We start from the raw sequence: 16,699 nt of genomic DNA on the forward strand, positions 1-16,699 counted from the left end.
TTGTAGTACAGACAGATTTGATCCATCCAAATGTTGACTGAGCCCAATTTCCATTACCATTTTTTAGGGGAAAAACCTGAACGGTTTAACTGCTAATCATTTATTCTCAAACGATGCCCTTGCGACCTTTCCCTCATTTGATTTCCTCAGACCTGCTGACTTTGTAAAATCTTCACACAGGAATCTGCCAATTACTTCAGGCCCTCTCAGGTTCAGTAGGAATTCTGAACCATCTCCCGCTCGTCTGAAATTGACCGGTGTAAAAAAAAATTTTTTACAGGATCATGGAATCAATCTTACAACAATGGTTGTTCATCTGTCCGTCCAGCTCGCGCTGAAACAGGCTGAAGTCACGATCTCTGTCTTGCACCTGTCAGCAGCAGCTGGAAAATAACGCCAGCTCCAACAGATTGCGGTTAATTAAACATGGCAGGATTTAGTCACAACACGTGTCCTACGAAAGACGGAGGGAAGACAGAATAAGACGTTGTGGGGGAGAAAAGGTGGTGAGATTTCCAGCGGATGAGAAATATGGATGAGTCAGCGAAAGTGTTGTTGCTGTAAAACGTTTAGTAAAATAAGTGAATGGCAGCAATGGTGAGTGGGATGACATGGAGGAAAGATGAGTTTGCAGAAACCCGTCGGACAGATTGACAAAGTGAGAGAAAGTCTTTGTGTCTGGAGAAACGGTAGAGTCTCAGATCATAGAAAAACTAACAACCAGAAGCTGCTGACTTTTACAGACAGACGTATCTCCTTGGCAGCGACGGTTGTTGCTTTCTTAATACATTGTGTCATTTTTTTTTTTTCTAGTGAAAATAGCAGTGACAGTTTATGGAAATAGTTTGACATTTTAGGAAATGAGCTTATTCACTTGCTTGTCAAGAGTTAGATGAAAAGATCACTCTCATGTCCTCATGGGCACATATAAAGCTACAGCTAGCAGCCAGTTAGCTTAGCTTGGAAATAAAGACTACAAACATGGGGAAATATTACTGTATCTTGTTTGTGTAGGAACAACAATTCATTGTTTCACGCAGGACTGTTTCTTGGCCGGGATCAGTTTCTTCCTGGAGTCTCCGCACTGGTTGCCGGGAAATAGTCCAGCACATAAAAACCCTGTAAACCAGGAGACTGATCATCATCTTTAGAAATGTCAAACAGTTCCTTTAATCGAGCCACGTAAGAGTCAAAGTGGCGTGTTTAATTATTTACAAGCTCATTGATTAACATCGAATCTTGTTTGTTTTAATCTTTATTTTATCAGAAATACAAAGATGACAGTGTGTGTGTGTGTGTGTGTGTGTGTGTGTGTGTGTGTGTGTTGCAGGAGAGCCAGTGGCTGGACAGTGTATCTCTGCTGATTAAGGACTCGTTGGAAGGAGACATGATTGACAACCTGTCCGGTTCGGTTTTCCACCACTACTGCTCTCCTCCTGTCTGCAAGGACTGTAAGAGTCATCCACAAGAGGTTAGTCGGGGGTACACACACACACACACACACACACATATACATACACACACACACACACACACACATATACATACACACTTCTCCCTTCTCTCTTTTCCGATGTAGCCTAGCTAGCAAGCTATAAATAACTAGCCAGGTTTGCTGACCCTGAAGGAGGCTGGCGTGCAGTCGATACATGTTGGCCTTGTTTTTGGTCATGCAGCCTGTTAATAGAGGCTTTTTATCTTTTCCTTCTACCAGTGAGCACCGTGCTGTAATTTTCCCCTTTTTTTTGACATCATTAAACGCTACATCAGGAGCTAAGCTGTGCTGCGCTGGTTATATTCTACTGTCTCTATATTGCACTTTATTTCTTCTTCTCTCCCTTTATCACCATGTGTTTCTTCACCTTGCAGCTCGCTGAGCTCAGATAACAGTGGGTGGGATTTACACGAGGCAGCACCTCAGTTGCCAACCTTACAAAATCTGCATCATTTAGAGCAAGTGTTATTATTCGTGGTCATGCTACTACACATATGTGCAAATAAAGGCACATCCTGTGTCAAGTTTAATGTTTGTGCACACGCCCTAGAATAATTTACCCAAAATAAAAAGGTTCCTGTTCTTCAGCCGCTTCGATCACAGTCACGGCCCTGGACTCCTTTAAGGTGACTCCTTAATTTGTACAAGCAAAAGTCAGAATGAGTATAAGAGACCAACCAAACTTACAGAAGCACAAACATGGTATTTTTTGGGGCTAAAAAACAGGAATCTAAGGCCTGTAGTTTTACCTTTTTGTGTGGAAAACACTTTGCAGTCAGAGCCAAAAGTCTGAGCAGCTGTTGAACTCCGTGTCAACAGCTGCTGCGGTGATGTGTGGAGCCTAAAACGCTTTGCGCAGAAAGACTCGGGAGACTTGGAGCTTTGAAACAGTTTACAATTTGCAGAGGTTGTGCGGAGAGTGAGTCGGGTACAAAACAAAACACGCCTAAACTGTTTTTTGCAGCATCAAACAATCTATTGTATATGTGACAGTCCACATTCATTCAGAAATAAACAAGGTACGTTTTCTTTCTGAGAAATACATTTTTCCCAGACATGCTGTAAAACTGAGATAAAAATCCATCTGTTCTCCAGGTAAAACAGCCAATACAAGGTACATAAAAGGCCCCAGATACATCCACACTAAAGGGTACAGCTAAATATTTAAAAGCTTAATACCAATTCGGTCTAAATAGAAGCGTCTGGGTGGCGCAGAAGAAAACAGGTGCCCTGCAGCACGGAGACCTCCACCTCTATGCCTGGCTGCACAAGCTGCACAAGCTGCACAAGCTGCACAAGCTGCACAAGCTGCAGTGCTTGTGCTTGTGCTTGTGCTTGTGCTTGTGCTTGTGCTTGTGCTTGTGCTTGTGCTTGTGCTTGTGCTTGTGCTTGTGCTTGTGCTTGGCTGGGAGCTCCGTCATCGAACTCATTGAGTTTCTGGCCACACAAAAGCCTTTACAAGTGGGAAGCCAGTGAAGGATCAAATAGTTGCTCGATCGATCTGTCCATTCTGCCTCCTTCAGTGTACACCTTCCTCAGGGCCACAGTGGAAATTAGCAGGAATAAGAACTGCAGTGCAGGGGGGGGGGGTACTGTGATGTACTTGTTTGTGAAGGTTACTGCCCCAGTGCCAAGTTTTATACTCCACACTTCTGCATCAGAGCTCTTCACACAAACCATGTCTGCAGAAATAAACAAATCCTGTGTGTGTGTGTGTGTGTTTGTGTGTTTGTGTGTGTGAGTGACTATACTATATCACATTAGCCATGGTGTGTGTGTGAAGATAGAAGGAAAATGCTCACGTGAATAAATCTCATGAGCTCTCCCAAAGCACATAGCAATATTGTGCATCAACTCAGATAGGGGACAGACTGTGTGGGTGTGTGTGTGTGTGTGTGTGTGTGTGTGCGTGTGTGCGTGCGTGTCTGTGTGTGTGTGTGTGCGTGTGCGTGTGCGCGTGCGTGTGTGTCAATCCTCCAAACGTACACCGCACAAACCCCACCGCTACATCTGTATCCCCTGGTCAATATAGGATCAAACATCTGAGTGAATCCACATCATCCTCCATTTCCCCAGGTTGTTTGTTTATGGCTCAGTTCACTAGGAAATGTATATTTATTTATATATCTGTATCTGTATCTGTCCCCAGACAGACAGAGCTGTGAATATTCCTACACGTGTTCCAGAGCTGTGGAATCTCCTCTCTTTATTCAACCTGTCGCCCTTGTTGTGAGATAACCCCCTAATGAAAATAAAATAAATACTGTGCTACTGTGCTGGAGCAATGTAATATTCCTGCTGTGTTCATAATATACTGAAATACATTATTCAAATACATTTTCATAAATTATATAAATACAAGTCATGATTTCAAAATGAAGCAAAAATCTTTGAGGGTGAGAGGAAGATGATTTCAACATTCCTGTATTTTATATGCAGATTAGCACTGACAAAAACAAAAAAAATCACAGGCAAATCATTTGCTAATTAAAATTTAACTATTGGTAATATATCTATGTACATGAATAATGGACCATGAATTGGAAAAAGGTTGGGAACTGCTGCTGGATATTCGAAGGATATTTTCACAGCTGTGGACTTCCCATAAATGTTTCTGCAGCCTTGTTTTCTCTGACCCTGTGAACTGCGTGTGCTGCCTTCATGCAGTATTGAGGGAAAGTGTCATGATGTTTAATATGCACTTGAGTGGGTATTTCTATAATCCAATTTTCATCTGATTTTCATCCTGTTCATTTCATTCAAAATAAAAATCTGACACAGTTAATACCCTTATTTCATGCTAAAAGATAGAAATAGCTATATCCAATATTGGAGGGTTTATATGTAAAAAAAAAGAAATGTCTGCAGCCGCTAACATTCAGATAGTTTCTCTTCCTCGTATGATCATGAAAAGTCTCTCTCAGAAGATCCAGTCACACATTTCACCACCACACGATTTACACTGGTTTGTCACCGTGTGCGTTCACTCAGACGTGAACACATCAGTCAGTGTGTGTGTGTGTGTGTGTGTGTGTGTGTGTCTCATTGCATGCATAATAATAACGTCTTCTCCCAGGACCTCTGTATTTACTCTGCTGCCATGAGGTCGGCTGGAATCCAAATGTGCTGTAATGTAATGTGACCTTCATCCTCTTTCTCTTCCTCTCACCTTCACTCCTTTTCTCGTCTTTTCTTCTCGGCTCCTTTTCCCTCAACACTCAGTATTGAAGGTGCACCTCATATTTATTTGATCTTCTCTCCACACAGTGTGATGAAAATGTTGGATGTTTTAGAAAGTGTCTTCCAACCACCTCAGAAATACTTTTAAGTATTTATTTCTTATGTTCTGTAACATTAGAGTCATTTTCATTTCATTCCACAGGTTTGTAGGACACTTTTTCCACACATGACATTTTCTCAGCAGCAATCATTTCAGTTTTTTGGTGTATGTGTCATTTTATAATCACACAAGCCATTTTGCAATGGAAATATTTGTCTGGTTTATCAAATTATATTTTCATATCGGTCACTTGAAAACGCTTTTTTGTTTTGAGGATAATTTACCCTTTTTCCAAAAGCAAAGAAGGAATAGAAATGACTCAGGTTCATAATATTCCTTTCTTCTTTAGACATACTTTGATGTTGTGGATGTTTTTTTTTTTTTGATAAATGACTATAATAAATGGTAACAAGCATCTCTTTTATTATGGTTTGGACATCTCGTACACACTTCTCATCTTGTGTATGTCACCGCTTTCACCCACTTGTAACATCCGCCTAAGGTTTCTGCCTCTCCAAGGTGAGGCGACATCACATCCTGTTGACACATTATATGCTGTGGATGCAATGTGAGTGGTCGCTGTGTGTTTGTGGGACAGATCCGATTGGCGGAGGTGGAGCAGGCGTCCCTGATGTCAGAGCAGCTGTCAGACAAGTCGTCATCTCCGGCGCTGCCCGATGACCTCAGCCTGGACGAACACAGCAGCTACCAGCTGCTGGTCAGAGACAGCCAGGTACACACACACACACACACACACACATAATCACAATCACAATTATTGATCTTATATACACAGGCCATGTGGCAACATGTGTGCCTGCTTGCATAATAAACACATCAGATATGTACGTAGCTGGGGGCTGGAAATAATGACGCCTAGTTCAATTAACTTCAATTACAATATTCTAAAAGGTGAAACTTTTACCCATTGATGCCAAAAGATTACTGCCTACCCCAGCTTCAACAATGAAATATGGGTATGATGTCTGTGTATATTGTGATATATATATATGTTCCCATCAATACAGTGTATGTACAGGGAAGCAAACCATGTATGTATGTGTCTGATTGTACTGAATGTCATATCCAGAAATGACTATTTCAGCATCTGTACACAATTAGATTAGCAAATTAGTAATAGTCTCACACACACACACACACACACACACACACACTCACACGTGTACATGTCAGGACTCTGAGGAGTCAAATCACAGCTCATGTCATCACAGCTCCTCCATCTTTTCCCTAATCACCATTAATTACTCTTTACATGCTTTACTGCCTGATTAAAACAGATGCCTCCCTCTGAGTTCTTGATATGAGCATGCTGGGATGCATGTGTGTATGTATTTGTGTGTGTGTGTGTGTGTGTGTGTGTGTGTGTGTGTGTGTGTGTGTGTGTGTGTGTGTGTGTGTGTGTGTGTGTGTGTGTGTGTGTGTGTGTGTGTGTGTGTGTGTGTGTGTGTGTGTGTGAGAGCAGATCTTTCACATCTCCATCTTCCCATGAACACTTCGCTCCACGCTCGCAGCCTGTTCCACCTGGCCCGTTTCATCACCGCGTCATTGAAGGCCTGATCATTTGATCCAGTTTACAACCGACAACAGCAGCCGAGCTATTTGAAGCTTTGAAGCCTGCTGTTACTTTCTTTTCACCACATCCAATTTTAATCAGATTTGTATAGATGGATAAAGGAAGAGACATGAAAAGGGGAAGGGGGGGGGGGTTGCTTTTTGAAATTGGAAACAAATTGTACTCAGATTTCCATTATGACAAGGGGAAATGAAAGGCTTCAGTTTGATATCTTTCTTGCTCCGGTGAGCGTCGTTGCACCTGGATATCATGCTCTTTTCTGTCTCCATCTCTTTGTCTCTCTTTCACTCACTCCTCTGTTTTCGTCTCTTTTTTCCATCTCGCTCTCAGAGGGGCAGCAGTGACTCCCACAGTTCGGAGGAGTTGCCCACACGGAGGGGCTACAGAGGGCTCCGTCCCTCCAGCTCAGGAAGCGAGGAGGGGGTCCAGGAGTTGTTTGAGGTGGGCGTCCATCCTCAGTTGAACCCTCCCTCGCTGGAGAACCAAAGCCCGGCACGTTGCACAGGTAACAGAGTACACATGATGGTACAACAGAGTATTAGAGCCACATTGAGGGGAAATAAAGTCATAATTTTGAAAATAAAACCATAATATTTCAAGAAAAAAAAGACATGAAAATACGGGAATAAGATTGTAATTTTATGAGAAAAAAAATCACAATATTTCAAGAAAAAAGTTGTGATATACCAGAGAATGGGTGACATGACAGAATGTCAGTGACATAAAAATACCACTTTATTCTCGAAATTTCAGATTTTGTTTTTCCTCAACGTGGCCCTGATACTCGTCGTATGATGGCAATAGAACACGGGAATGTAAATGATAATCTGAGTATTTTTCTTTCATTAAAATCAATTTTTTGTCGATCGTTTATCATTCCGCACCAGCGAAAAGGTTCAATTGAATCTTTCACATTAACCAGTCATATTAGAATAATCCCTCTCAGGGTTATCCTTATCAGGGCTCTGTGTGACCTTCACTGGTATTTAACCACCGTGATTTCATTAAGCCATGACTTTGACACGACATTGATAGTATCATTTCAAAATAAGAGTAGGATTTTTCCTGAGCGCCTCTGGAGTCGAAGCAGGCGCACAAGGACGTGTCTCACATTCCACACAGTTGATTGACTTCCACTGCAATTAGAGCAGTGATAGATGAGGCAGACACAGAGATGTTGATGAATGACATGTTATGGTATGTTGATGGCTCATTCCCCCCACCCCACCCCCACCGCACCCCCTCCGGTAACATGGCCGTCATCACTGGAACAGATGGAGCCATATGAGGCAAAGTCAATTCAGGGTGACACGGCTAACAGAGAGTTGTAGACAGGATGTCGCTGAAGACATAGCGGAGATGTTTAGTTGTTTGCATGTGTCTGACAAAACAACTGAACAGCACATCACAACAGGTAAAATATTTAACTTCCTATAATTATGACCCTCTCTTTTTTTCAGATGGTGATGGAGGAAGTTGCAGTGGAGGTGGAGGCGGGTCTTCGCCCATCTTCCACCTGCCAGCAGACTTCTTCCACCCAGCGGCCGCGGCTCATCCGGGCAGTCCCGGTAACGGCGTCAGCCCAGGAGACAGGGGGCCATCCAGGTTGGCCTCCCCAGCATCCTGGGCCTCCCTTCGCTCACCCGGAGCCAACGGCAGGCCCCTGAGCTCTCAGGTAATATTGGCAGATGAATGGATTCATATGTGCCTGGATGGCTGGATGGATAGATGAATAGAAAAACCGACACCAGTATTTCAGTGCAACACATCAGAGACATGATGCAACAGTGTAAATAGATGATTCCTGAGAGGACGCTCAGTGAACCAAAGCTGTCAGGCGTCAAACACACATGCACTCAGATGGGATTTGCCAAATGAGGGATAATGTAGAGTGAGCTTATGATCTGGAAGCTTGACGCTGTAACATGCTTTAATCTACAGCTACACACAATAACAAAGGCACTAATCACTGACTCAGAATATTAATTTAAAAGTATTTTGTTATGATTTGTTAACAGTACATGAGGTTCAGCCTGTTTTGGGCACAAGGTGGCAGCACTTAATTTGATTGTAATATAACACTTTGAGGGTCCCATCTTGTATAAAGATAGATTTCCATGTCTTTTTTGATTATAAAACAGGCATAGGTTCTTTATTGATACTGTGAAAGTATCAAAGTGCTCAGTCCACAGAGAAACGCACTCAGCCTTCAAGGTCCCACTTTTTTTATTTTACACTTTTCCTGTGTTTTATTTGAATTGTTGATCCATAAGAAGATTTGTTGTTTTAAGAACCAAAAACCATCTCTATGTATTTTCACATCTCCTCTCTCAGGCTTCCCTCTTGAGCTCTAGTAACAACAGGTCGGTGAGCCAATCAGAGGAGAGGAGGCTCTGAGCCTCTCTTCTGATTGGCTGATTGTTGGAAAAAAAATAGCAGATTTCAGGTGAAACACTCAAAATCCTGCAAGGCTGGATGGTGGGTCCAAATGGGTGGGGCTTAGGGCATGGCTGAGAGCGGTGACTGCTTTGCTGTGACATCACAAAGTTACAGACGACTTGTTTTAAGTCTCAGTTTCTGAATACAGGCTGTGTGCATTTCTCTGTGGACTGAGTGCCTTTATACTTTCACAGTATTATTTATAGAACCTAGACCTGATCTATCATTTTAAAAAACCACGGAAATATCACTTTATGCAATGTGGGTAATTTAAAACGAGCCGTAGGGACTTCGGTAACTTTATGATGTCACAACAAAATCAATGCTCTCAGCAATGCCCCAAGTCCTGCCATACCGGAAATCTGCTATGATTTTATTTAATCACTCACTGGCTAACTGACCAGCTGTTACTAGAGCTCTAGAGAAAAGCTTTTGTTGCTCCACTTTTTGGTGCTCAAAATCACAAATACATCTTCGTATGGAAATCAAACCTTCAAATAAAACACTGGAAAGTGTAAGATACGGGACTTTTAAAGTGGAGTGCTATGATAAGATGAGAAACAGGAACTTGTGTGATCTACCAATCACAACCTAAAGACTTATGGGCTGCTTCAGTGGCTGATCAGATTCTTTACCAAACTGTGAACCTACATGTGAAACCTACCACTTCCATTGATATCCTGCTGTAGTGTGAAACTCCGGAGAAACTATTTAGTTATAATTAAAGCCAGGAACTCATCCATATTGAATCTAACGCCTCCCCTCTGTTGGCTCCTGCATGAAACAAACCATAATGAAAAGGCCCCTCATTTTAGTTCTTGTTCCTGCGTAACCATGGAGACAGATTTCTCTTTCTTTCCCCGCTACCTGTTTGGTTTGTTTAGCTCGTGCCTGAGTGCCTCTGTGATCCTCAGCTGCTACAGTAATGCTCTGCGGCACTCAGCTAATTAGCCTGGCCAGCCCTGAGCCTGATACTGAGTCTGTGCACACTGTTGTTCTTGGCTCACACTCCTCACGCTCTTCTCATGTCCCTTTTCTTCTGGTTCCTTTATCGCTTCACGTCTTTCTCTGGTGTTCTCCCTCTCCCTCTCTCTCTCTCTCTCTCTATGCCTCTTTTCTCTATCGTTCGGTTCTTTTTCTGACAATCCCTCCATTTCTCCTTTTTCATAATCTCTCGCTCTCCCCTGTGGTCTTGTATGCTGAGAGCTTGGCATGTACCAGTGCCAGCATTAGGAACGATGATTAACACCCTCCTGCCCGTGTAACATTTTGAATGAAACAAATGTTATATGATGCAACACGGTCAGGATAAACTACACAATTCTGTCGCGCTAAAACTTTAAACCCAGTTTAAAACCAAACAACTCATATATTTGAGTTTTGCTTTATCTCTAAGCCAAGATTAAAATCAACCCTGCTGCTCCACTGTTTGATATTCCAATTTAAACTTTTAAACAGTTGTGGTGGTTCTGGAACAACAAGCTGCAATGACAGGCTACATGGAAAGAGCAAATTGAGCGCAGTCCCTGAAAAAACAAAAAACAAGGGAAGAACTCAACCCTATTGAGTTTTTTAATGCTCTACAGATTCAGACAATGATTTGAACTGAAAAAAGCAAAGCCACAGAAAAGTTGGACCTGAGAGGAAACATGACAGTGAGCCGAATGCAATTTGGAGCTACATTCTCTCTCTGAGCCTCTCTGAGCCTCTTTGAGCCTTTCTGCCACGCCACTGTAACAAGTTAATACTCGCTAGCTAACCAGTGCAGTGCTAGTTGTGTGAAAGGCTCCGGGGTTCCACCACACAAGTATTTTCTTCGTTTGCTTAAATTGACTTTTAAATGTAGATCACGTGGGTAAACACAGACCATATTTGATTAATATCCCCTTCATGCTCCTGTTGCTACTGCTAACACAACACCATTTTCTGATGAGCAGCATCTCAACCTGAGCAGAGGTCTAATTGAGCAGGATAAGTGAAAACACCTATGTGGGGGTGTAGGGCCTCGTGGGGCAGTTAATAAAATAACTAGGTCAATTTTAACACTGTATTTTATGAATGTTCAAACTGATATTCTACTTTGGTTCAAATTATTAAACAGAAATCACTCTTCAGAAATTGTGCAACATAGATGGGATTAACTTTAAATCTGGTTCAGTCATGTTAAACAAAGTTCAGCTAAACTAAGATTAACCCTTATTTTACTTTAAATCCTCTGATGCTGTAACCCACAGTTTTCTTTTACCTGAGTGCTTCCTTTCATTCTCTTTCTCCACCTCCCTCCTCTGTGTGCAGCACCCGTCCCACAGCGACTCCTCCCTGGCTACGAGCAGTTCAGAGGGCAGCCTGCAGACCACTCTAGAGGAGGGTCTCAGCTTCAGCGTCTCCCCGCCCCGGGACCTGGATCTCCCTGCGCCTCTCCTCTGCCCCCTCCCTACCCACAACCCACAGGAACCAGCCACAGGAGACCAGGGCAACCCTTTACTAAAGAGACGCAGCACTACCTTCACCCTCCAAGCCACCAGGGGGCACCAGAGGAGCCAGAGCAGCTGCGGCGGTGGCAGCACCAGCCCCGGCTGTCCCCGGCAAGACTCCATGGACCCCTCAGACGAGGAGGTGGGCACGGGGACAGGCGGAGACGGCTGCCGTCAGAGCTTTAACAGCGAACACTTGTCAGAAACACTGAACAGCCTCTCGCTGACGTCGCTGCTCACCCCGGGCTCTCTGGCACCCCCGCTGGTGAAGAAATGTAACAGCACAGGCTCTCTGGACCAGACCAATCTATCCGCCCGCAGCAAAGACGGACGCCACTTCTGCGGCATAGATGCCCACGGCTACTTGTCCAACCGCTGGACGGAAGGAAGGGCGGGTGGTAAGGAGGAGGACAGTGAAATCACAGGCTTCAGCATGAAAAGCAGCAGCCGAGCCACAGACACAACCTCCAGGAAAAACAGATGAAACACTCGTTGCCTCTCTGTAGTGTAACTCTTTCTACATTTGCATTTCTGGACCTTCAACAGAACAGGGAGAGACTTTTATTACACGACCTCTCAACCCAATTCTGAAATTCTGTCTCGTCTTTGAATTGTCTTTTCTCTCTCTTTCCTCCCTGGATCTGGCTGCGTGGGATCAGTCATTTCTCAAAAGATTACAGTTTCTTCTGAGTTTTGGCATCCTCTCATTTCCACAGGATATGTGGTTGCGGTTTGAAAGGACCTAACAGTAATGACAGGGGGAGGCTTAGCCTTTTAGCATCACCAGGATCCAGCCTGGCGGTCCTGGGGCTTTACATTTGAGCCATGCTGAAACATGGAATATTGGGGAAGCCATTAGAGAGACGAGCGTGAAACCTCACAGTGACTGATGAACATTACTGAGGTGATGTTATTCAGATGAAACTGATAAAAAAAAAAAAAAATTACATTTTCTCTAAGGAACAGAGCTTGCTCAACCCAACGTGCCCTCAAGCTTTGTGCAAAAACAGTGTTGTCAATATTGGACAGATGGCAAAACCCTGATGCTTCTTTTGAGGACGAACTGAACTTTGTACAGTTGTTTTTTTTGTTTGTTTGTTTGTTTGTTTGTTTGTTTTGTCACATCCATCGCTAACAGTAGCATCAGCCTTTTTTTCCTCTCTAGCAGATTCGGTGAGAAACAGAAAATGGAAAGGTCGCGTATTTTCTGTGTTCTTTTGCAACTTCAGTGTGTTGGAGTTGTGCGAATGTAGACATGTCTGTCTCTGTTTGTGGGGGAGAGGGAGACCAAGACAAGCCAGGCCAGCCTGAACACTGACGAAGAACCTCTTTGAATAGAAGAATGGAAATGTGACAGCTGCTGAGAATACATGTGGGTTGTTGGTGGAAGCGTTAGCCACTTTCAGAGTGGACTCTCTTTCTACAAACCCATGAAAGGGCTAAAATGTATTGAGGGCAGACCTGGGCCAAATACTAATGTAAAGTGTTTGAAAAGCTTTTTCTCATGCTAATAATGTATACAGATTCTCATTTTACAATTTGAACTTTCTCATCTTCCTCACACTCATGATAAGTGGGTCGTGGTGTTTCCCACAGGTCCTAAATATACTTTACAAGTCGGGATAAACAAAGTATTATAAAAACAATTTAATATAATATGTACATTGAAAGCTTTACAACAGTTGGAGTCATCCGGTTTGTCCCTGAATTCTCCAGCTTCACCCACTGAGCCGCATTTGAACATTTGTTTCCTGCGTTAAGTGGCTCAAAGATGAAAACTTCCGTCAGTATATATGTATAGAGTTACTACAGGACACCGGGACTCATCATATCCGTCATTGCTGATCCGAAGATTCTTCCATCTCCCGACCTGTTGCCGTTAGAAACCCAGACTGGGCTTTTAAGTCAAACTCCCAGAGAGCTACAGAAACTGGGGAATACCAGTGTTAGTTGTCTGAGTAAATGTTGCCACTTGAAATTACGTCAATTAAGAAAAAAAACTTGCAAATGTCGCATAAGAAGTGAAATGGAAACACCTTTTCTGCATTTATCTGCAGCTATTGCGGTGGATGCGACCGTCCCAACAATTTATCAGATGCTGGAAATCCATCGCCATGTTTAACTGGAATGATATCACAAGAGGAGAAAAAAAAAAAAACAGTTTTATTTGCATAATATCACTCAATGGAAACGCAGACCAATCACATTTGCGTTCTGTCAACTTTTGTAAAAGGAAAAGAAAATATTGCTTCAATTTTTGCACAAAACTGCTATAGAAACGCAGCTTGTGACACATACATTACACTCAAGGCAATAAAACTAGATCAAATCAACAGCATCACAAACTACCCCCGGGTCTGTAAGTGCGCTGCTGGATTCGGAGCAAGCTGGATGGCATCAAACTGCCTTCATCAGCATTTACTGTTGTTATATGGCCCCAAAATATATCTGAACAGCTGTTAGTGTATGTTATATGTTCAGCAAGTTACTGATGGGAGACACTAGGTGAGGGTCTGGTGGGTGGGATTCACAGGTTTTGTTTGCTGCATGAAACCCAAAAGATTATTTGACTCAGGTCTGCTTGAGTGTAGCAAGATATTAAAAAAATACCCAATTCTACGGCAAGCAACGTGGTCCAAGTTGGTGTAATTTTTAACTTTGGGCACTTGTTTGACAAAATGTAATCACCCATCTTATAACATAGTTGTGTCACAATCTTTTTAAAAAAACCCAGAGCAGGTGGACCTCAGGTGGACCTATGTGCACTCACACACACACACACACACACACACACACACACGTAGCTTCATACATGACACACACGCTGTCTCACACACAAACAGCCACATATATCAGACAAAGATGTCACTGTCAGAACACTGCAGGGTGTTTCTGTCGTTGTGTGAGGCCAGACAGAAGAAACCTCAGTGTTTATCTCTTTCTCTACTTTGTCTTCATTCCCCTCTTATTCCCATTCAATTGTATTATCTCCCCTCCACAGGGAAGCCAGAGTATTAAATGACTATTGACCGCCACCCCCATCCTCTATTCGAGATATGCAATATGCTACAGTAGATGTACAGTTAGATGTATGAGACTCGTATAGATAGGCAATATGGTGAGAGAAGATTATATTTATGAATTCATGTATTAGAATAAAATGTCACTGAGATTCAAAGGTCACTGAAAGGATGATGATGTATTCATGTATTCCAGAGTGTTGGAGTGTGTGTTTTCTCTTTTTCCCCTCCATCTCCCCCGAGCTGATTTTCTTTCTCCAAAATGCATGTGGGTTCTTTTTCTTTCTGTTTTCTCAATGTCATTCTAGTGTCATATAAAAGTGAGATAGATTTTCAACAGCCTCTGACTCCTGAAGATGTTCTTTCAAAATAATGGTTGCTGCAATTTGTTTTACCTATTTTATGTTTTCTCCCTCAGGGTTGAGTCAAATCTTAAAGTTGGTTTCTTTTACTTTTTTTTATTCCCGGTACAAAAAGCTTCATTTATTTTATCAAACTGTGTTCCTAATGTTATGGCTAGAAGCAAAATATCTAAAATTATTTATAGCGACATATACTTTTAAATTCAATTAAGCTGAATGATTAATTCAGCCTGAGGCTTCAGCTTCATTTATTTTTATGCCCCGTGCTGGTGACAGATCTGGACAGAAGCATTGCGTTTCCAGGTTGTCCGTTCATACGTCCATCACATCCAATGGAATTTCTTCAAATTTGGCATTAATGTTCACTTGGACTTAAAGATGAACTAATAAAAATATTAGTGGTCATAGGTCAAAGGTCAAGGTCACTGTGACCTAACCAAAAAAAAACAAATTTTGGGCATTAACTCAATGATTCTATGCTAATTCTAATGCTAAGTGATGACATTTTGTATCCAAAAGGTCAAGGGTCAACTTCACTGTGTCATCATAATGTTCTGTAAAACCACCTCTAAACATTGTTCAACGCTGTAACTCAGCAACAGTAGGAGAGATTCTGACCTTATCAGATACTGAATTGATGACACTAATATTGGTGCCCTTTTTGAAACTGCGGTGATGGTATAGCTCTTCTGTGCTGCCAGGCTTCACCACATAAATTATAAGTCTGGATAGACATGGATGTACACGTCAACGCCACAGAAACCGGTTCGAAGCTCAGAGTGAGCTGCTCTGCTGTCGCCATCTTGGCAGTGCCTGACTCCGCCTAACTCCTGGTTAATCCAAAAATAGACAAAAAGGTGGGGCACCCTCAATTATGCAGAACTTTAAGCCTTAATAAAAGTTTATCTGGTGAGTTATATAAAAATTCATCCCCCTACAGTTGTCATGAAGGAGGAAATTAGCTATAGAGACTAAAACTATTTTCTGTACCAGGCTGTAAACATGTTTATTTCTGCTGTAAAGCTGGGCATTTTAACATGTGACTCTACAGGGATTGACTTGCTTTTGGAGCCAGCACAAGTGGCCATTAGAGGAACCACAGTTTTTGCCACTTCCATGGTGGCTTCATTTTTCTTGACATCATTCTGTTGCTGACAAACAAATGACATGGCGCAGTTTTACAGTTGTTGTCCAAAATGTCGGGCTACAACCAGAAGACTCATCTCCCTCCTTTGTACCTAGTTCTACTGTTGGTGGAGCTGTGTTTTTCAGGTTTAAAGCCTGTTATGTTTGCCAGACTTCCCACTTTGTAATTTTAATTTTATATTGGGTCTTCTGTTTTGGCTGTTGTGGTTTACACTGGCTACAGTTGTTTCATTTGCTGTTTGGAAATATGACCGAGTCAAAATAATCAAATGTGCTGAATTTTATCCCCAAAGAGCTTCAGCTTCAGCTCCATTTACACGTGTCACTTCTAGTATATTGGGTAGATCAGATAGCGACTGGATAAAGCTAAAGCAGGCTGTGGAAAATAGCCTCTACACAGACTGGCCCCTGTGGTAATGGCAGCTAAAGTTGCACTGAAATTAGCTGTCATTCTTTCTCTCTCTTGTTAAAGTGACAGGAAAAAGCAGCTCCAGCAAATTCAACTACTGGTCACACAGAGGATATTTATCTGATCCCTGACCACCACCGCACACTCTGATGGGTGAAGGCGAAGGCTGAATCTGACCAAACTTTTGTCTGGCTCCTACTTCATAAATAGGATTCTTTCATGTCTTTGTGTTCGTTTATGGACAGTTGTCATGTGGTCACTTGAAATGATAAGTGTAAATTTTGAACTATTAAACTATTAGTGGTGGGGTGTTACAACTTTAACATTTCAGCCTGTTGCTCCAGCTCAGTTACACAATAAATACAAATTCTAATCCCTTTACATTAGTTAGTTTTCATCATGCCACAGTGCGTCGATGGATGAGATACTAAAATCTGTAGGAAACACTTGTTAACAGTCTTGCAAAGTCACAGTTTGAAG

The 16,699-nt window shown here is 42.4% G+C and overlaps 1 protein-coding gene across 3 annotated transcripts in view; it reads left to right on the forward strand.

Moving 5' to 3' along the window:
- The window catches only part of LOC130166082 (voltage-dependent T-type calcium channel subunit alpha-1I-like), a 140,064-nt gene extending 125,423 nt beyond the window's left edge, over positions 1–14,641 (forward strand). For all 3 annotated transcript variants that reach the window (XM_056371419.1, XM_056371420.1, XM_056371421.1), the window contains 5 exons: positions 1,331–1,471; positions 5,374–5,508; positions 6,700–6,874; positions 7,830–8,044; positions 11,104–14,641. In XM_056371419.1, coding sequence (XP_056227394.1) covers positions 1,331–1,471; positions 5,374–5,508; positions 6,700–6,874; positions 7,830–8,044; positions 11,104–11,766 — 1,329 coding nt within the window. In that variant the 3' untranslated portion in view covers positions 11,767–14,641. The remainder of the gene's footprint in view (positions 1–1,330; positions 1,472–5,373; positions 5,509–6,699; positions 6,875–7,829; positions 8,045–11,103) is intronic.
- The last annotated feature ends 2,058 nt before the right edge of the window (positions 14,642–16,699 follow it).

The sequence above is a fragment of the Seriola aureovittata genome, chromosome 3 (genome assembly GCF_021018895.1).
Source record: "Seriola aureovittata isolate HTS-2021-v1 ecotype China chromosome 3, ASM2101889v1, whole genome shotgun sequence".
Taxonomy (NCBI): Eukaryota; Metazoa; Chordata; class Actinopteri; order Carangiformes; family Carangidae; genus Seriola; species Seriola aureovittata.